This window comes from Scyliorhinus canicula, chromosome 6 (assembly GCF_902713615.1).
Source record: "Scyliorhinus canicula chromosome 6, sScyCan1.1, whole genome shotgun sequence".
Lineage (NCBI taxonomy): Eukaryota > Metazoa > Chordata > Chondrichthyes > Carcharhiniformes > Scyliorhinidae > Scyliorhinus > Scyliorhinus canicula.
The window spans coordinates 200,544,102-200,565,761 of NC_052151.1; the positions used below are offsets into that span (position 1 = coordinate 200,544,102).

The following is a 21,660-nucleotide window of genomic DNA, read 5'->3' on the forward strand; positions in this document are numbered from 1 at the left end:
TACTCTGGAAATGGAGTCCCCCATAATTCCAGGTTTACTCTGGGATTGGAGTCCCCATAACTCCAGGTTTACTCTGGGATTAATGTTCCCTGTAACTGCAGGTTTACTTTGGGATTAATGTTCCCTGTAACTCCAGGTTTACTCTGGGATTGGTGCTCACTGTTACTCCATCTTTACTCTGGGACTGGTGTTCCCTGTAACTCCAGGTTTACTCTGGGATTTGTGTTCCCTGGAACTCCAGGTTTACTCTTCGATTGGATTTCTCTTGCACCAAAGTTCCTTCCTGCGAGCTCACGTCATGAATCCAGCGCCTCTACACGCAGCGCGATGACATCACGGGCCGTCCGTTGGCCCTCCCCCAGCGTGCTGACGTCACGCCGGCCCTGCCTCACCAGCCCGTTCTCCTCCTTCAATCCCCACCCCCGGGTTGTTCCTACCGGTGCGCCTGCGCAGTTGCGGTACGGAGGACGGTTGGAACGAGCGGGCGTCGCGAGCGGGGAGTCAGGTAAAAACCGTTAAGGGCTCGTGAGGAGGGGGCGGGACCAGCGGCTCCCCACTGACCAATCCCCTTCAAACCCTTCATTGGCCAATCGCCTTCGGCAGCACCCCCTCCCCCAACTGCTCACTGGCCAATCCCCTTCCACCCCTTCAACCCCCTTCCCCCCCACTGACCAATCCCCTCCCCCACTGACCCCCCCACTGACCAGTCCCCCACTGACCCCTCCCCCCACTGACCCCCCAAATGACCAGTCCCCCACTGACCAACCCCCCCCACTGACCCCCCCACTGACCAGTCCTCTCCCCCACTGACCCCCCAATTGACCAATTCCCCCCACTGACCAATCCCCTCCCCCACTGACCAATCCCCTCCCCCACTGACCAATCCCCTCCCCCACTGACCAATCCCCTCCCCCACTGACCCCCCACTGACCAATCCCCTCCCCCACTGACCAATCCCCTCCCCCACTGACCCCCCACTGACCAATCCCCTCCCCCACTGACCAATCCCTCCCCCCACTGACCAATCCCCTCCCCCCACTGACCAATCTCCCCCACTGACCAATCCCCTCCCCCCACTGACCCCCCACACTGACCCCCCCACTGACCAATCCTCTCCCCCACTGACCAATCCCCCCACTGACCCCATCCCCTCCCCCCACTGACCAGTCCCCTCCCCCCACTGACCAACCCCCCCCCACTGACCAATCCCCTCCCCCCACTGACCCCCCACTGACCAGTCCGCTCCCCCCCACTGACCCCCCCACTGACCAGTCCTCTCCCCCACTGACCCCCCCAACTGACCAATCCACCCCACTGACCAATCCCCTCCCCCACTGACCAATCCCCCCCACTGACCCCCCACTGACCAATCCCCCCACTGACCAATCCCCTCCCCCAACTGACCATTCCCCTCCCCCCACTGACCCCCCCACTGACCCCCCCCACTGACCAGTCCTCTCCCCCACTGACCCCCCAATTGACCAATCCCCCCCACTGACCAATCCCCTCCCCCACTGACCAATCCCCCCCTGACCCCCCACTGACCAATCCCCCCACTGACCAATCCCCTCCCCCACTGACCAATCCCCTCCCCCACTGACCAATCCCCTCCCCACTGACCAATCCCCTCCCCCACTGACCCCCCACTGACCAATCCCCTCCCCCACTGACCAATCCCCTCCCCCACTGACCCCCACTGACCAATCCCCTCCCCCACTGACCAATCCCTCCCCCCACTGACCAATCCCCTCCAACCCACTGACCAATCCCCTCCCCCCCCACTGACCAATCCCTCCCCCCCCACTGACCAATCCCCTCCCTCCCACCGACCAATCCCCTCCCCCCCACTGACCAATCCCCTCCACCCCACTGACCAATCCCCTCCCCCCACTGACCAATCCCCTCCCCCCCACTGACCAATCCCCTCCCCCCCCACTGACCAATCCCCTCCCCCACTAACCCCCCCACTGACCAACCCCCTCCCCCCACTGACCAATCCCCTCCCCCCACTGACCCTATCCCCTCCACCCACTGACCAATCCCCTCCCCCCACTGACCAATCCCCTCCCCCCACTGACCAATCCCCTCCCCCCACTGACCAATCCCCTCCCCCACTGACCCCTCCACTGACCAATCCCCTCCCCCACTGACCCCCTCCACTGACCAATCCCCCCCCCCACTGACCCTCCCCACTGACCAATCCCCTCCCCCCTGACCAATCCCCTCCCCCCACTGACCAATCCCCTCCCCCCACTGACCAATCCCCTCCCCCCACTGACCAATTTCCCCCCACTGACCAATCCCCTCCCCCCCACTGACCAATCCCCTCCCCCCACTGACCAATCCCCTCCCCCGCACTGACCAATCCCCTCCCCCACTGACCCCCCCACTGACCAATCCCCTCCCCCCCACTGACCAATTTCCCCCCACTGACCAATCCCCTCCCCCCACTGACCAACCCTCTACAGACCAATCCGCTCCCCCTCCTGACCAATCCCCTCCCCCCCACTGACCAACCCCCCCCACTGACCCCCCCACTGACCAATCCCCTCCACCCCACTGACCAATCCCCTCCCCCCACTGACCCCCCCTCACTGACCAATCCCCTCTCCCCCACTGACCCTCCCTCTGACCAACCCCCTCCCCCACTGACCAATCCCCTCCCCCCCACTGACCAATCCCCTCCCCCCCACTGACCAATCCCCTCCCCCACTGACCAATCCCTTCCCCCACTGACCCCCCACTGACCAATCCCCTCCCCCCACTGACCCCCCAACTGACCAATCCCCTCCCCCACTGACCAATCCCCTCCCCCACTGACCAATCCCCTCCCCCCCACTGACCAATCTCCTCGCCCCCACTGACCAATCCCCTCCCCCCACTGACCAATCCCTCCCCCTCACTAACCAATCCCCTCCCCCCCACTGACCAATCCCCTTCCCCTCACTGACCAATCCCCTCCCCCACTGGCCACCACTGACCAATCCCCCCCCCCCACCGACCCCCCCACTGACCAATCCCCTCCCCCACTGACCCCCCAACTGACCAATCCCCTCCCCCTACTGACCAATCCCCTCCCCCCCACTGACCAATCTCCTCGCCCCCACTGACCAATCCCCTCCCCCCACTGACCAATCCCCTCCCTCCCACTGACCCCCCCCCCACTGACCAATCCCTCCCCACTGACCCCCCAACTGACCAATCCCCTCCCCCCCCACTGACCAATCTCCTCGCCCCGACTGACCAATCCCCTCCCCTCGCTGACCAATCCCCTCCCCCCCACTGACCCCCCCCACTGACCAATCCCCTTCCCCTCACTGACCACTCCCCTCCCCCACTGACCCCCCACTGACCAATCCCCCCCCCACTGACCCCCCCACTGACCAATCCCCTCCCCCACTGACCAATACACTCCCCCCACTGACGAATCCCCTCCCCCACTGACTCCCCACTGACCAATCCCCCCCCACTGACCCCCCAACTGACCAATCCCCTCCTCCCCACTGACCAATCCCCTCCCCCCACTGACCAATCTCCCCCCACTGACCAACCCCCCCCCCACTGACCAATCCCCCCCAAATGACCAATCCCCTCCCCCCCACTGACCAACCCCCACTGACCAAATCTCCTCCCCCCACTGACCAATCTCCCCCCCACTGACCAACCCCCCCCCACTGACCATCCCCCCCCACTGACCAATCCCCTCCCCCCCACTGACCAACCCCCCACTGACCAACCCCCCCCCCACTGACCAATCCCCCCCCACTGACCAATCCCCTCCCCCACTGACCAATCCCCCACTGACCAATCCCCTCCCCCCCCACTGACCAACCCCCCCTCACTGACCCCCCACTGACCAATCCCCTCCACCCCACTGACCCCCCCTCACTGACCAATCCCCTCTCCCCCACTGACCCCCCCTCTGACCAATCCCCTCCCCCCCACTGACCAATCCCCTCCCCCCCACTGACCAATCCCCCCCCCCCACTGACTCCCCACTGACCAATCCCCTCCCCCCACTGACCAATCCCCTCCCCCCCCACTGACCAATCTCCTCGCCCCCACTGACCAATCCCCTTCCCCTCACTGACCAATCCCCTCCCCCTCACTGACCAATCCCCTCCCCCTCACCTACCAATCCCCTCCCCCCCCACTGACCAATCTCCTCCGCCCCCACTGACCAATCCCCTCCCCCCCACTGACCAATCCCCTCCCCCCCACTGACCAATCCCCTTCCCCTCACTGACCAATCCCCTCCCCCCCACTGACCAATCTCCTCGCCCCCACTGACCAATCCCCTCCCCCTCACTGACCAATCCCCTCCCCCCCCACTGACCAATCTCCTCGCCCCCACTGACCCCCCCCACTGACCAATCCCCTCCCCCCACTGACCAATCCTCTCCCCCCACTGACCAATCCCCTCCCCTCCACTGACCAATCCCCCCCACTGACCAATCCCCCCCCACTGACCAATCCCCTCCCCCCCCACTGACAAATCCCCTCTCCCCCACTGACCAATCCCCTCCCCTCCACTGACCAATCCCCCCTCCACTGACCAATCCCCTCCCCTCCACTGACCAATCCCCCCCCACTGACCAATCCCCTCCCCCACTGACCCCCCCACTGACTAATCCCCTCCCCCCACTGACCAATCCCCTCTCCCCGCTGACCAATCTCCCCCCACTGACCAACCCCCCACTGACCAATCCCCTCCCCCCCACTGACCAACCCCCCACTGACCAATCCCCTCCCCCCACTGACCAATCCCCTCCCCCCCCACTGACCAACCCCCCACTGACCAATCCCCTCCCCCCACTGACCCCCCCTCACTGACCAATCCCCTCTCCCCCACTGACCCCCCTCTGACCAATCCCCTCCCCCCCCACTGACCAATCCCCTCCCCCCCACTGACCAATCCCCTCCCCCCCCACTGACCAATCTCCTCCCCCCCCACTGACCAATCCCCTCCCCCCACTGACCAATCCCCTCCCCCTCACTGACCAATCTCCTCGCCCCCACTGACCAGTCCCCTTCCCCTCACTGACCAATCCCCTCCCCCACTGACCAATCCCCTCCCCCACTGACCCCCCCCACTGACCAATCCCCTCCCCCTCACTGACCCCCCCACTGAATCATCCTCTCCCCCCCCACTGACCAATCCCCTCCCCCCACTGACGCCCCCACTGACCAATCCCCTCCCCCCACTGACCAATCCCCTCCCCCCACTGACCAATCCCCTCCCCCCCCACTGACCAATCCCCTCCCCCCCCCCACTGACCAATCCCCTCCCCCACTGACCAATCCCCTCCCCCACTGACCCCCACTGACCAATCCCCTCCCCCCACTGACCAATCCCCTCCCCCCCACTGACCAATCCCCTCCCCCACTGACCAATCCCCTCCCCCCACTGACCAATCCCTCCCCCCCCCCCACTGACCAATCCCCTCCCCACCCCACTGACCAATCCCCTCCCCCCCCCACTGACCAATCCCCTCCCCCCACTGACCAATCCCCTCCCTCCACTGACCAATCCCCTCCCCCCACTGACCAATCCCCCCCAGTGGCCAATCCCCTCCCCCCACTGGCCAATCCCCTCCCCCTACTGACGAATCCCCTCCCCTTCACTGAACAATCCCCCCCTACTGACCCCCCACTGACCAGTCCCCCCCCCACTGACCCCTCCACTGACCAATCCCCTCCCCCCCCACTGGCCAATCCCTCTCCCTCCACTGACCCCCCCCACTGACCAATCCCCTCCCCTCACTGACCAATCCCCTCCCCCCACTGACCAATCCCCTCCCCCCCCACTGACCCTCCCACTGACCAATCCCCTCCCCGCCACTGACCCCCCCCACTGACCAATCCCCTTCACCCCACTGACCAATCCCCTCCACCTACTCAATGCCTGTTGACCAATCCTCTTCTCTCCTCCACTGACCAATCCCCTGTCTTCCACAAAATGACCAATTGCAACCTCACCCCAATCCTGTGCTCACCTTGCTTGGATTTACCAATCCCCACCGCCCTGGGACCGACATGAATCCTTCTATGGCGCTCAAAATCGTCAGCACGGTAGCATTGTGGATAGCACAATCGCTTCTCAGCTCCAGGGTCCCAGGTTCGATTCCGGCTTGGGTCACTGTCTGTGCGGAGTCTGCACATCCTCCCAGTGTGTGTGTGGGTTTCCTCCGGGTGCTCCGGTTTCCTCCCACAGTCACAAAGATGTGTGGGTTAGGTGGATCGGCCATGATCAATTGCCCTTAGTGTCCAAAATTGCCCTTAGTGTTGGGTGGGGTTACTGGGTTATGGGGATAGGGTGGAGGTGTTGACCTTGGGTCGGGTGCTCTTTCCAAGAGCCGGTGCAGACTCGATGGGCTGAATGGCCTCCTTCTGCACTGTAAATTCTATGATACGGGAGAAGGTGCGATGGTTTAGAGGTAGCAGTGCTAACCACTGTGCCACCGTGCCGCCTCTGGGAGTTTTGTACCTTGAAAAAGTTAAATATACTGTGAAGGGCTCAATTGACAGATTTTACCGTTGATGGCAGCCGTTCATTTTGCACTTCAAAGAGTTGATCACTGTTACCTGTTAAAAGGAAAATAAGAGTTGGGAAGGGGTGGGAGGAATTTGTTGTTTATTATTGAAAAGGGAGGGAGGTGAGGCACAGTGGTTAACACTGCTGCCTTACGGCACCAAGGTTCCAGGTTCGATCCCGGCCCAGGGTCACTGTCCACGTGGAGTTTGCACATTCTCCCCATGCCTGCATGGGTCTCACCCCGCACAACCCAAAGATGTGCAGGGTAGGTGGATTGGCCACGCTAAATTGCCCCTTAATTGAAAAACAAAGATATAAAAAGTCTGTAAGACCTTCAATAATAATAATCACTTATTGTCACGAGTAGGCTTCAATGAAGTTACTGTGAAAAGCCCCTAGTCGCCACATTCCGGCGCCTGTTCGGGGAGGCCGGTACGGGTGGAGAAAATGATTTCCATTCTATTAATATCCGCCGAAGAGCAATCAGTGAGGCGAATGCGAGAACATCAGCTCCTGCCCTTGTCGGCAACTCTGGTCGATCTGAAATCCCAAATATGGCTTTTAGAAGACAGAGATTAAGTTTAATTTGTAGAATGGCCAACATGGTGCTGAAGAAAGTGACCCAAAAACACACGAGTTCAGGACATACCCAGAACATATGTAAGTGATTGGCAGGGCCCCTTATGCACAGTTGGCATTTATCTTTATGGGCGGCATGGTAGCACAGTGGTTAGCACTGTTGCTTCACAGCTCCAGGGTCCCGGGTTCGATTCTCTGCTTGGGTCACTGTCAGTGTGGAGCCTGCACATTCTCCCTGTGTCTGCGTGGCTTTCCTCCAGGTGCTCCGGTTTCCTCCCACAAGACCTGAAAGATGTTGTTAGCAGAATTGGACATTCTGAATTCTCCCTCTGTGTACCCGAACAAGCGCCGGAGTGTGGCGACTAGGGGCTTTTCACAGTAACTTCATTGCAGTGTTTATGTAAGCCTACTTGTGACACTATTCAAGATTATTATTATAATCTTCCACTTGAGGGGCTGGTTTAGCACACTGGGCTAAATCGCTGGCTTTTAAAGCAGACCAAGGCAGGCCAGCAGCACGGTTCGATTCCCGTACCAGCCTCCCCGAACAGATGCCGGAATGTGGCGACTAGGGGCTTTTCACAGTAACTTCATTGAAGCCTACTCGTGACAATAAGCGATTTTAATTTCACTTCTACAAACATTTTACTCACTTTGAACTTAGTTAAGTGCACAACCATTAATTGTATCAATCCTAATCTAGCACATGATGAAGTTGAATTTATCCTTTGCAGAATTCCACACAAAATCCGATCTTCTGCTCAGATTCCAGCTTTTCTTCCCATTTGGCTTTGATTTTAAGTCAGGATGCAGCTTCCTCTGCAAGACGTCCTCTCTAAATCCCAGACGTATTTCCTTCCTTCTTCCCCGTTAACGGTAGAATTCTTTCCAATAACAAGGAAGGTGGTATCATCGGAAAAGGTTTTAAAAATATTTTTTTGCGAATTCGCTGTGGAATTTCTAACCACTGTTCCCGTTTAGATTCTCCAGGGAGTCACTGCAACACACTTGCGTCGAAGATTTGGAATCCGTGGGGTCCGTACCGGCACATAGGTTGAAGGGCTGCAGTTCGAGGAGTCGCCGTGATGCTCTTACGTTGAAGAGGCAGGGTTTACTGCAACCGAGAGGCGCCGTAATATTTTGGGAGTCAAGAGTTTGCTGGAATTGCTCTGATGCACATATGTTGAAGAGTGTTATTACGTTGGAATTGCTACGGTGCACTTGAGGTTGAAGAGTGGGAGTTTGCACTTAACCTTGAGACGGCAGGGTTTTGCGAGTTGCTGCCCTGCCCTTCGGTTGAAGATCTGTGGCTTGGGGAGTTGCCACGGCGCTGTTACGTTGGAGGGTCGGCATTCTCTGAGATCGCGACGGCGCTCTGACACTGGAGAGTCTGGGTACTCTGAAATTGCGACGGCGCTCTTACGTTGGAGAGCCGGGGCGCAGGGCAATCGCTACGGCGCTCTTGCATTGGTGATGAGTCACAAGACCGGAAGATGAAAGGGTTTGTGGAGTCTGTGCCTCTTGTTGGCCGAGGGGTCGAAGTGGGCGGGAGAAGGGGCGCATGAGGTTGCGAGGGAGGTCACCGTGCATTCCCTCTTCCCGACAGGGTCGTAGAGCTACACAGCACAGAAAGAGGCCCTTCGGCCCACTGTGTCTGTGCCGACCATCAAGCACCTATCCTAATCCCATTTTCCAGCACTTGGCCCGTAGCTTTGTGAGCTGTGGCGTTTCGAGTGTTCATCTAAATGCTTCTTAAATGTGAGGGTTCCGCCTCTACCACCCTTCCAGGCAGCGAGTTCCAGATTCTCACCACTCTCGGGGTGAAAAATCTTTCGTCTAATCCCCTCTAAATCTCCTGCCCCTTACCGTAATTCAGTGCCCCCTGGTCATTGACCCCTCTACTAAGGGGAAAAATACCTTCCTATCCACCCTATCTATGTCGCTCATCATTTTATACATAGAACATAGAACAGTACAGCACAGAACAGGCCCTTCGGCCCTCGATGTTGTGCCGAGCAATGATCACCCTACTCAAACCCACGTATCCACCCTATACCCGTAACCCAACAACCCACCCCCCCTTAACCTTACTTTTTAGGACACTACGGGCAATTTAGCATGGCCAATCCATCTAACCCGCACATCTTTGGACTGTGGGAGGAAACCGGAGCACCCGGAGGAAACCCACGCACACACAGGGAGTACGTGCAGACTCCGCACAGACAGTGACCCAGCCAGGAATCGAACCTGGGACCCTGGAGCTGTGAAGCATTTATGCTAACCACCATGCTACCGTGCTGCCCGAATATACACTTCAGGTCACCCTCAGCCTTCTCTGCTCGAAGGAGAATCTCAGTCTAGCCATCCTCTCCACATAGCTGAGACGCTCCAGCCCAGGCAACATCCTGGTGAATCTCCCCTGCACCCTCTGTAGTGCAATCACATCCTTCCTATAGTGAGGTGACCAGAACTGCGACCCAACCAGCATTTCATAAAGCTCCATCATAACCTTCCTGCTCCTATATTCTGTGTGGGCAGCATGGTAGCACAGTGGTCAGCACAATTGCTTTACAGCTCCTGGGTCCCAGGTTCGATTCCCGCTGGGTCACTGTCTGTGCGGAACATAGAACATAGAACAGTACAGCACAGAACAGGCCCTTCGGCCCTCAATGTTGTGCCGAGCCATGATCACCCTACTCAAACCCACGTATCCACCCTATACCCGTAACCCAACAACCCCCCCCCTTAACCTTACTTTAATTAGGACACTACGGGCAATTTTAGCATGGCCAATCCACCTAACCCGCACATCTTTGGACTGTGGGAGGAAACCGGAGCACCCGGAGGAAACCCACGCACACAGGGGGAGGACGTGCAGACTCCACACAGACAGTGACCCAGCCGGGAATCGAACCTGGGACCCAGGAGCTGTAAAGCACTTTCGCCCCTTCGACACTTTCACCCCGTGTCTGCGTGGGTTTCCTCCGGGTGCTCCAGTTTCCTCCCACAGTCCAAAGATGTGCAGGTTATGTGGATTGGCCATGATAAAGTACCCTTAGTGTCCAAAAAAAAACTTTACGCGGGGATAGGGTGGAGGTGTGGAGATAGGGTGGGATGTGGGCTTAGGTAGGGTGCTCCTTCCAAGGCCTGGTGCAGACTCGATGGGCCAAATGGCCTCCTTCTGCATGGTAAATGAATAAAGGCAAGTTTCCTAAATGTCATCTTAACCACCTTACCTACCTGTCCTGCTGCTTTCAGGGGTCAGTGTACATGCAGCTCAAGAGCACTCTGGTGCTCTGCATTTCATAGCGCCCTACTGTTGATTGTGCATTCCTTTACCTTGTTAGTCCTCTCAAAATGTATCGGCTCATACTTTTCAGGATTAAATTACATTTGCTGCTGTTCTGCCTGTCTGACCAGCCCGTCTATATTATCCTAACTCTCTCTCTCACTGCCTCTCTCTTTCTCTGTCACTGTCTCTCTCTCTCTCTCTCTCTCTCACTCTCTCTGTCACTGCCTCTCTCTCTGTTACTGCCTCTCTCTGTCTCTCTCTATCACACTAACATGATCTTGTGTTGTTTTCAGGCAGCAGAACACTTCAGGAGGAGAGGAGGCCTCACTCCACCTGCAGGAAGGTAGGCCGTACTTTTCCACCACTGCTCTCTCTACCTTGCTTTCCCCATCCCTGAGACATGCTGTGACAATGTGCCAGCGCATGTTTGTCTGTGTCTGTGAGTGAGTGTATTGTTACCACACCCTGGGCTCGTGCAACATCCATCCCATTCACAAATACCTCAATCCTCATTGAGCTTCTTGGAGGGAAAAACAAATCCTTCCCCAGTAAGAGAGAATGTCCCTTAAAATTGTCATGGGTTTGGATATATTACTTGAGGAAATTGGGTGACTGTCCCCTCAGACACAAAACCAACATATCTCTCATCAACCTCATTCCTCACACCTACTCCCACAGCAATGTTCACCTCAGGTCTCTTTGGTCCAGTTAACGCTACAGTCTGCACCGTAGTATTCTCTACGAACCCCCACAAGTCCCATGGGCATTCCCTGCAACTTCCGACATGCTGACCGAACGTGTCCCACCTTGTTACAATGGTGACACCTAAGCTTCCAAGTCTCACCTCCACCTGCAGCACCTTCCTGCTCTGAGGAGGAGATCTCCGAGCATTCCCAGCTATCCATTCCCTACCTTGTCTACCGGCCTTCCTCTCACTCTCCCACTTCCTAAACTTTTCAAAATCATGGGGGTCATGGAACAAAGGTTTCAATTTATGGATTAGCTCGGAATCGTCAGCCGTAATTGCTGCTTGCCGAGAAGTTAGTACCCTCTGGTCTTCAATCATGGGTTCTTATTATCGAAGGTAAGGAATTCTTAAACTCCTCCAAGAGATGACCTCTCAACCTCATAAGTAGTTGCAACTCCCAATGCCTGTACCCATCTAATAAAATTGTTCAGTTTAACCCTTTCAAATTCTGCATAATCTGTCCCGGCCGTCTCCTTAAATTCCAAAATCTTTGCTGTATGCTTCAGGAACCAATTCATGTGCATCCAGAACAGCCGTCTTGACCGTGTCAGAATCCTTTGTCAGGGCAACATAAACTTCCTGTGCTTGCCTCATCAATTTACTCTGCAGGGGTAATGTCCACTTTGCTTTTGGCCACTCCGTTTGGGTTTCTATTTTCTCAAAAGCTCTGAAGAACATTTTTACTTCCTTTTCTTTTCTAGGGGCTGGTTTAGCTCACCAAGCTAAATCGCTGGCTTTTAAAGCAGACCAAGCAGGCCAGCAGCACGGTTCAATTCCCGTACCAGCCTTCCTGGACAGGCGCCGGAATGTGGCGACTAGGGGCTTTTCACAGTAACTTCACTGAAGCCTACTTGTGACAATAAGCGATTTTCATTTTCATTTTCTTCGAATTTTGGGAGAGCTTGTATAATCTTAAACATGTCGACATTGAGTTCTGTCTAGGACTAGGCTCCTCTCTATGTTCCGGCTCCTTCTCACCCATTGCTAGTACTCTAAGCTGGAAAACTCTCTCCTTCTCTTCTTCCTCTCCCTTCTGTTCTCTTTCTTCTCTCTCTCTTTCTCTCGCCCATTCTCTTTCTTTTCTCTTTTCCTTCCTCTCTCTTTCTCTTTCCCTCTCTCCTTATTTACATCTCCATTTCTCTCTTTTTGCTACATTTCCATTTCTATTCATTCCTTTTCATGTTCTAACTGCAACTGAACCCTCTCCAGCTTAATTTTTCCCACCAGAAGACGTCCCCAATGCTGCACCACCTCCTGGGGACCCCTGTACTAGTATCTCCGTCAAATTGAAATGTTTAGCAATCGCACCATTTTCTCCGCTTTCATAACTCTAAGTGGTATATCTATTTTTAATTCACCTGCCAGTGCACCTAGTGGGTCTTTGTGAACCCCATTAAGAAAATCAGTGAAGAAAATGCTTAGCAGCTTCCAGAGCCATTTTGCTATATCACGACAAACCTGGGGTGGGATACTCCGGGAATTGGCGGGGCGGGCAGAAACGGTGCAGTGGAGTGGCGGGAACCGCTCCGGCGTCAGGCTGCCCCAAAGGTGCGGAATCCTCCGCACCGTCAGGGGCTAGGCTGGCGCCAGAGTGGTTTGCGTCCCGCCGGCCGGGGTGGAAGGCCTTTGGCGCCACGCCAGCCGGGGCCGAAGGGATTCCGCCGGCCGGTGTGGGTCCGCGCATGCGCGGGAGCGTCAGCGTCTGCTGACGTCATCCCATCGCGGGCTGGGGAATCTCCGGGGGGGGGGGGGAGCCCACCGACCGGCGCGGCGCGATTCCCCCCCCCCGCCAAATCTCCGGCGCCGGAGAATTCGGCAGCTGGCGGGGGTGGGATTCACGCCGTCCCCCCCCCCTGGCGAATCTCCGACCCAGCGGGGGGGGTCGTAGAATCCCACCCCTGGTGTCTCTTTGTAATCTACGCTATAAATCAAATTTGCTGCCTAACGTTCCGAGATCCCGGACGAGCCCCCAATTTATGTTACTGAGGTAAGAAAATTCGGCATAAAATAGCCACCGATCCTCCGTTTAGCTGGGGGCTAGCAGCCGAGCGGCGTAGAGCACCCGGTGCCAGCTGCCGATACAGACAGGAGAATTGCCGTGTCCGTGGCCGCGCATGCGCATAGCGGCGGCCTGCAGCGGTCACGCCGTGCAACATGGCGCCGGCTGCTTGCTGACCCAACCTGCAAAATAGTGCTCACCCTTTGGCCGGCTCGCGCACCCCGGGCCACCCCACAACAGTGCCCCCAACCCCTGACCAAGTCCACCCTGCCCGCGGATCGGCCCTCCTCCTCCGACTGGCGGCGCTCGACTGAGTCCACAGCCGCCATGCCACGTTTCTGACGGCTGAGACTACACGTGACTGATGCCATTGGTAACTCTGCCTGTCGGGGGTGGAGCATTGGTGGGGTGGGCCTCGGGCAACGTCCTGAGGCCGTCAGTACGGCGTGGAGAGGGTGAAGCTTCATGAAAGTGGACCAAAACTGGTATTCTCTGGCCGACCGCGATTTCGGCGACCAGCGACTCCCGCCCCAGAGCTGTGACCGTCCAGGCTTCAGATATCAAAACAAAAGTAAAATCTGATCTCACTGAGGAACATTCCAGAGACAGCACAACCAATCACTGCCTGTCACTGAGATGAACCGGCTTACGGGAACAGCTGATTGCCACCAGCCAAGCCAGTCAGTCCAGGTCATCACTGACATTAGATCAAACAGCACATCCTGCTGGGGTTTCCTGTTTTAAATTAAAGGTAAGCTGCTTGGTCTGAAAGGCATTAATCATCCATCGCAAGAAATGGTAATCGCGAAAAATAACAGAAATTGGAACGTGAAAAGGAGAACAGACAGGGATTAAACAGGAGGCTCCTTACAGTATGCATGTGCGTATATTCATGTATGCGTGTGTGTGTACGTGAATGTCTGCATATGTATGTGCATGCGTGTGTGCGTCTATACACGTGAGCGTGTGAAAGTGCATGTGTGCATGAGCATGTCTGTATGTACATGTACACACGCGTGTGCCCATGTGTGTATGTGCGCATGTTGTATACGTGTATATGTGTGAATGCATGTGTGTGGCTCTGTGTAGCCCCCAAGTGCGTACTCAGCTGCTGTTGGTCATTATACTTCCCGAGCATCAGTTGTATTTTGTGTGTGTGTGTTTCTCCCACACTTTCAGGGGGAGTTCTGCAGGAGGAGGACCAGGGTGCCCCGAGCATTGCCAGTGTCCAGTCCCAAGGCTCCTTCACCACAGACCCTGCCGTGCGATATATCTTCCGTACTGACAACAGTGGAGGGCAGGTAGGGAATGGTGTGTGCGCGCGTATGTCCTGGAGCGTATCCGCGGTAGGCGCAGCCTGCATTTTAACTGGGAACATCGCGCGCCCCACAATAAGAGGTTGAATAATCTGGTGAGGCCGGTAAACGTAAGTGACATTGGGCATTTAATACTGATGGCTGCGGAGCAGAAGGTACCTTTCGGAAACCGTGCGTTGCAACGTAAGGCCATCGGAGATGGAGAGAAGGTGGTGTAGCGGAGAGGCAGTGGGGAGGGAATCAAAAAGCTAATCCTTCACAAGCTTTCTCTCTCTCTCATTCGTCACACTCTAGCAGGTGACCTATCGCGTTATTCAGGTGACTGATGCCCCATTGGATGTCCAGAATGAAGGCACGGCAGCAGTGAGTGTACTGGCCACAGCACCCGGATTCTCACCCACATCGCAGGCCATGACACAGGTAACAGTGCAACCCTGTATCTAACCGCGTGCTGCACCCGTCCTGGGAGTGTTTGACGGGGACAGGATAGAGGGAGCTTTACTCTGTATCTAACCCCGTGCTGTACCTGACCTGGGAGTGTTTGATGGGGACAGTGTAGAGCAGGGGTGGGCAAACTTTTCCGTGCAAGGGCCACATTCAGAAATTCACAATTCACAAAGGGCCGCATAGTATAATTACTTCACCCGGTTATGATTCTGGGCGCCTCATATAGAACATAGAACAGTACAGCACAGAACAGGCCCTTCGGCCCTCGATGTTGTGCCGAGCAATGATCACCCTACTCAAGTCAATGTATCCACTCTATACCAGTAAGTAATCCAACAGCCCCCCTCCGTTAACCTTAAAAAATAAATTTTTTAAACAAAAAATTTTAAAAAAAGAAATTTTTTTTTTTTTTTTTTTAAATAACTTGGTGGGCCGCAGAAATACCTTTGGCGGGCCGCATGCGGCCCGCGGGCCGTAGTTTGCCCACCCCTGGTGTAGAGGGAGCTTTACCCTGTATCTAACCGCGTGCTGTACCTGACCTGGGAGTGTTTGATGGGGACAGTGTAGAGGGAGCTTTACTCTGTATCTAACCCCGTGCTGTACCTGTCCTGGGAGTGTTTAATGGGGACAGTGTAGAGGGAGCTTTACTCTGTATCTAACTCCATGCTGTACCTGACCTGGGAGTGTTTAATGGGGACAGTGTAGAGGGAGCTTTACTCTGTATCTAAGCCAGTGCTGTACATGTCCTGGGAGTGTTTAATGGGGACAGTGTAGAGGGAGCTTTACTCTGTATCTAACCCCGTGCTGTTCCTGTCCTGGGAGTGTTTGATGGGGACAGCGTAGAGGGAGCTTTACTCTGTATCTAACCCCGTGCTGTACCTGTCCTGGGAGTGTTTGATGGGGACAGTGTGGAGGGAGCTTTACTCTGTATCTAACCCCATGCTGTACCTGTACTGGGAGTGTTTGATGGGGACAGTGTAGAGGGAGCTTTACTCTGTATCTAACCCCGTGCTGTGCCTGTCCTGGGAGTGTTTAATGGGGACAGATTAGAGGGAGCTTTGCTCTGTATCTCACCCCGTGCTGTGCCTGTCCTGTGAGTCTTTATTTCTATGTGAACCACAAGCTGTTTCTTATATTGACCGAATGACCACACAACCAGTATATTCGTCCAAAAGACAGTTTATTAACAAACACACTTGTTTTATATGCAATGATTCACGCGGCTACGCACTAAACTAAACCTAATAACTAAGAATACCTTCACTTAACTTTGGGGTGACCGGCTCTGTGTGGTAGATAAGGCCTTTATCTGTGTCCAGGTGGGTCAGTTGGAAGTCGTCAGGTTCATCGCGCTGGCCTCGTCCTTCAGTTGGCGATCGCGGGTCCTTGAACTTGGCTGGTTGATATGCTGCAATTGGTGGCACACAGGCCGGTCCAAAAGAGACCGATCCTGAGTGCGCAGGGCTTCTTATCCTTCTCTTTCCCACCCTTATGGGCGGTCCTAACTCCGGGTCCAATGGACCGATAGGGCTTCGATCACCCTCATTGATCCTGGTCAATTAGGGGGCCAATACCTCGGTGGCTGGGCGGGTCCGAGCTATCATTGTCCTCGACATGCGTAGGCCTTTCCAAATAAGGGGAAGTGGCACCGGTTAGTCTGCTAATTCTGTAGCTCCTTGATTCAAACTCTATTGTCCTGGGGGAAATGGTGATTGACTTTTGACTTTTAATGGTTGCAAGTTTTGGTCAGGTCTGGCTTCTTTGCACAATACACAGAAGCTGTGTACCTGCCTGTGTCAAAGTTGGCCACAATTCCCACAGTCCTTTGCAGGTGGACATCTCAGATGTCTGCACTGTGTACAGGGAGCTCTACTCTGTATCTAACCCTGTGCTGTACCTGTCCTGTGAGTGTTTGATGGGGACAGTTAGAGGGAGCTTTACTCTGTATCTAACCCCGTGCTGTACCTGTCCTGGGAGTGTTTGATGGGGACAGTGTAGAGGAAGCTTTACTCTGTATCTAACCCCGTGCTGTTCCTGTCCTGGGAGTGTTTGATGGGGACAGTGTAGAGGGATCTTTACTCTGTATCTAACCCCGTGCTGTACCTGTCCTGGGAGTGTTTGATGGGGACAGTGTAGAGGGAGCTTTACTCTGTATCTAACCCCGTGCTGTGCCTGTCCTGGGAGTGTTTGATGGGGACAGTGTAGAGGGAGCTTTACTCTGTATCTAAGTCAGTGCTGTGCCTGTCCTGGGAGTGTTTTATGGGGACAGTTTAGAGGGAGCTTTACTCTGTATCTAAGCCAGTGCTGTGCCTGTCCTGTGAGTCTTTAATGGGGACAGTGTAGAGGGAGCTTTACTCTGCATCTAACCCCGTGCTGTACCTGTCCTGGGAGTGTTTGATGGGGACAGTATAGAGGGAGCCCTTGTGAGGTGTGCTCTATATACCACCTTCAGCTGTATCAGCCCCAACCTCGCCAACAAAGTGGGGACACTCACCCTCTGGAGCACGTCTCCTGGGAGTGTTTGATGGGGACAGTGCAGAGGGAGCTTTACTCTGTATCTAAACCCGTGCTGTACCTGTCCTGGGAGTGTTTGATGGGGACGGTGCAGATGAAGCATTACTCTTTATCTAACTCCGTGCTGTACCTGTCCAGGGAGTGTTTGATGTGGACAGGGTAGAGGGAGCTTTACTCTGTATCTAACCCCATGATGTGGACAGGGTAGAGGGAGCTTTACTCTGTAACTCACCCCTTGTTCTACCTGTCCTGGGAGTGTTTGATGTGGACAGTGTAGAGGGAGCTTTACTCTTTATCTAACTCCATGCTGTATCTGTCCTGGGAGTGTTTGATGTGGACAGCGTAGAGGGAGCTTAACTCTGTATCTAACCCCATGCTGTACATGTCCTGGGTGTGTTTGATGGGGACAGTGTAGAGGGTGTTTTACTCTGTATGTTCCCCCATGCTAAATGTGTTCGGGGAGTGTTTGATGGGGACAGTGCAGAGAGAGATTTACTCTGTATCTAACCCCGTGCTGTACATGTCCTGGGTGTGTTTGTTGGGGACAGTGTAGAGAGTGTTTTACTCTGTATGTTCCCCCCATGTTAAATGTGTTCGGAGAGTGTTTGATGGGGACAGTGTGGAGGGATCTTTACTCTGTATCTAACCCCATGCTGTACCTGTCCCGCGAGTGTTTGATGGGGACAGTGTGGAGGGAGCTTTACTCTGTATCTAACCCCATGCTGTCCCTGTCCTGGGAGTGTTTGATGGGGACAGTGTAGAGGGAACTTAACTCTGTATCTAACCCCGTGCTATACCTGTCCTGTGAGAATTTAATGGGGACAGTGTAGAGGGAGCTTTACTCTGTATCTAACCCCGTGTTGTACCTGACCTGGGAGAGTTTGATAGGGACAATGTAGAGGGAGCTTCACTCTGTATCTAACCCTGTGCTGTACCTGTCCTGGGAGTGTTTGTTGGGGACAGTGTAGAGGGAGCTTTACTCTGTATCTAACCCAGTGCTGTCCCTGTCCTGGGAGTGTTTGATGGGGACAATGCAGAGGGAGCTTTACTCTGCATCTAACCCCGTGCTGTACCTGTCCTGGGAGTGTTTGTTGGGGACAGTGTAGAGGGAGCTTTACTCTGTATCTAACCCCGTGCTGTACCTGTCCTGGGAGTGTTTGATGGGGACAGTGTAGAGGGAGCTTTACTCTGTATCTAACCCCGTGCTGTACCTGTCCTGGGAGTGTTTGATGGGGACAGTGTAGAGGGAGCTTTACTCTGTATCTAACCCCGTGCTGTACCTGTCCTGGGAGTGTTTGATGGGGACAGTGTAGAGGGAGCTTTACTCTGTATCTAACCCCGTGCTGTACCTGTCCTGGGAGTGTTTGATGGGGACAGTGTAGAGGGAGCTTTACTCTGTATCTAACCCCGTGCTGTACCTGTCCTGGGAGTGTTTGATGGGGACAGTGTAGAGGGAGCTTTACTCTGTATCTAACCCCGTGCTGTACCTGTCCTGGGAGTGTTTGATGGGGACAGTGTAGAGGGAGCTTTACTCTGTATCTAACCCCGTGCTGTACCTGTCCTGGGAGTGTTTGATGGGGACAGTGTAGAGGGAGCTTTACTCTGTATCTAACCCCGTGCTGTACCTGTCCTGGGTGTGTTTGATGGGGACAGTGTAGAGGGTGTTTTACTCTGTATGTTCCCCCATGCTAAATGTGTTCGGGGAGTGTTTGATGGGGACAGTGCAGAGAGAGATTTACTCTGTATCTAACCCCGTGCTGAACATGTCCTGGGTGTGTTTGTTGGGGACAGTGTTAGAGAGTGTTTTACTCTGTATGTTCCCCCATGTTAAATGTGTTCGGAGAGTGTTTGATGGGGACAGTGTGGAGGGATCTTTACTCTGTATCTAATGCCGTGCTGTACCTGTCCCGCGAGAGTTTGATGGGGACAGTGTGGAGGGAGCTTTACTCTGTATCTAACCCCATGCTGTCCCTGTCCTGGGAGTGTTTGATGGGGACAGTGTAGAGGGAACTTAACTCTGTATCTAACCCCGTGCTATACCTGTCCTGTGAGGATTTAATGGAGACAGTATAGAGGGAGCTTTACTCTGTATCTAACCCCGTGCTGTACCTGTCCTGGGAGTGTTTGATGGGGACTGTGTAGAGGGAGCTTTACTCTGTATCTAACCCAGTGCTGTCCCTGTCCTGGGAGTGTTTGATGGGGACAGTGCAGAGGGAGCTTTACTCTGCATCTAACCCCGTGCTGTACCTGTCCTGGGAGTGTTTGTGGGGACAGTGTAGAGGGAGCTTTACTCTGTATCTAACCCTGTGCTGTACCTGTCCTGGGAGTGTTTGATGGGGACAGTGTAGAGGGAGCTTTACTCTGTATCTAACCCCGTGCTGTACCTGTCCTGGGAGTGTTTGATGGGGACAGTGTAGAGGGAGCTTTACTCTGTATCTAACCCCGTGCTGTACCTGTCCTGGGAGTGTTTGATGGGGACAGTGTAGAGGGAGCTTTACTCTGTATCTAACCCGTGCTGTACCTGTCCTGGGAGTGTTTGATGGGGACAGTGTAGAGGGAGCTTTACTCTGTATCTAACCCCGTGCTGTACCTGTCCTGGGAGTGTTTGATGGGGACAGTGTAGAGGGAGCTTTACTCTGTATCTAACCCGTGCTGTACCTCTCCAGGGAGTGTTTGATGGGACAGGGTAGAGGGAGCATTACTCTGTATCTAACTCCGTGCTTGTATCTGTCCTTGGAGTGTTTGATGTGGACAGCGTAGAGGGAGCTTTACTCTGTATCTAACCCCGTGCTGTACCTGTCCTGGGAGTGTTTGATGGGGACAGTGCAGATGAAGCATTACTCTGTATCTAACCTCATGCTGTACAATGTCCCTGGGTGTGTTTGATGGGGACAGTGTAGAGGGTGTTTTACTCTGTATGTTCCCCCATGCTAAATGTGTTCGGGGAGTGTTTGATGGGGACAGTGCAGAGAGAGATTTACTCTGTATCTAACCCCGTGCTGAACATGTCCTGGGTGTGTTTGTTGGGGACAGTGTTAGAGAGTGTTTTACTCTGTATGTTCCCCCATGTTAAATGTGTTCGGAGAGTGTTTGATGGGGACAGTGTGGAGGAAGCTTTACTCTGTATCTAATGCCGTGCTGTACCTGTCCCGGGAGTGTTTGATGGGGACAGTGTAGAGGGAGCTTTACTCTGTATCTAACCCCGTGCTGTACCTGTCCTGGGAGTGTTTGATGGGGACAGTGTAGAGGGAGCTTTACTCTGTATCTAACCCCGTGCTGTACCTGTCCTGGGAGTGTTTGATGGGGACAGTGTAGAGGGAGCTTTACTCTGTATCTAACCCCGTGCTGTACCTGTCCTGGGAGTGTTTGATGGGGACAGTGTAGAGGGAGCTTTACTCTGTATCTAACCCCGTGCTGTACCTGTCCTGGGAGTGTTTGATGGGGACAGTGTAGAGGGAGCTTTACTCTGTATCTAACCCCGTGCTGTACCTGTCCTGGGAGTGTTTGATGGGGACAGTGTAGAGGGAGCTTTACTCTGTATCTAACCCGTGCTGTACCTGGGAGTGTTTGATGGGGACAGTGCAGAGGGAGCTTTACTCTGTATCTAACCCGTGCTGTACCTGTCCTGGGAGTGTTTGATGTGGACAGTGTAGAGGGAGCTTTACTCTGTATCTAACCCCATGATGTGGACAGGGTAGAGGGAGCTTTACTCTGTAACTCACCCCTTGTTCTACCTGTCCTGGGAGTGTTTGATGTGGACAGTGTAGAGGGAGCTTTACTCTTTATCTAACTCCGTGCTGTATCTGTCCTGGGAGTGTTTGATGTGGACAGCGTAGAGGGAGCTTAACTCTGTATCTAACCCCATGCTGTACATGTCCTGGGTGTGTTTTATGGGGACAGTGTAGAGGGTGTTTTACTCTGTATGTTCCCCCATGCTAAATGTGTTCGGGGAGTGTTTGATGGGGACAGTGCAGAGAGAGATTTACTCTGTATCTAACCCCGTGCTGTACATGTCCTGGGTGTGTTTGTTGGGGACAGTGTAGAGAGTGTTTTACTTTGTATGTTCCCCCATGTTAAATGTGTTCGGAGAGTGTTTGATGGGGACAGTGTGGAGGGATCTTTACTCTGTATCTAACCCCATGCTGTACCTGTCCCGCGAGTGTTTGATGGGGACAGTGTGGAGGGAGCTTTACTCTGTACCTAACCCCATGCTGTCCCTGTCCTGGGAGT

At 54.6% G+C, this 21,660-nt stretch overlaps 1 protein-coding gene across 2 annotated transcripts in view; it reads left to right on the plus strand.

The window, feature by feature from the left end:
* Positions 1-361: 361 nt before the first annotated feature.
* The window catches only part of LOC119967789 (upstream stimulatory factor 1-like), a 65,459-nt gene continuing 44,160 nt past the window's right edge, over positions 362-21,660 (plus strand). Inside the window, exons 1-5 of one of the 2 annotated variants that reach the window (XM_038800787.1) lie at positions 362-505; positions 8,096-8,615; positions 10,700-10,749; positions 14,333-14,454; positions 14,764-14,889. In XM_038800787.1, coding sequence (XP_038656715.1) covers positions 8,608-8,615; positions 10,700-10,749; positions 14,333-14,454; positions 14,764-14,889 — 306 coding nt within the window. In that variant the 5' untranslated portion in view covers positions 362-505; positions 8,096-8,607. Of the gene's footprint in view, positions 506-8,095; positions 8,616-10,699; positions 10,750-14,332; positions 14,455-14,763; positions 14,890-21,660 lie in introns of those variants that run through there. The other variant, XM_038800788.1, reaches the window with a different exon arrangement.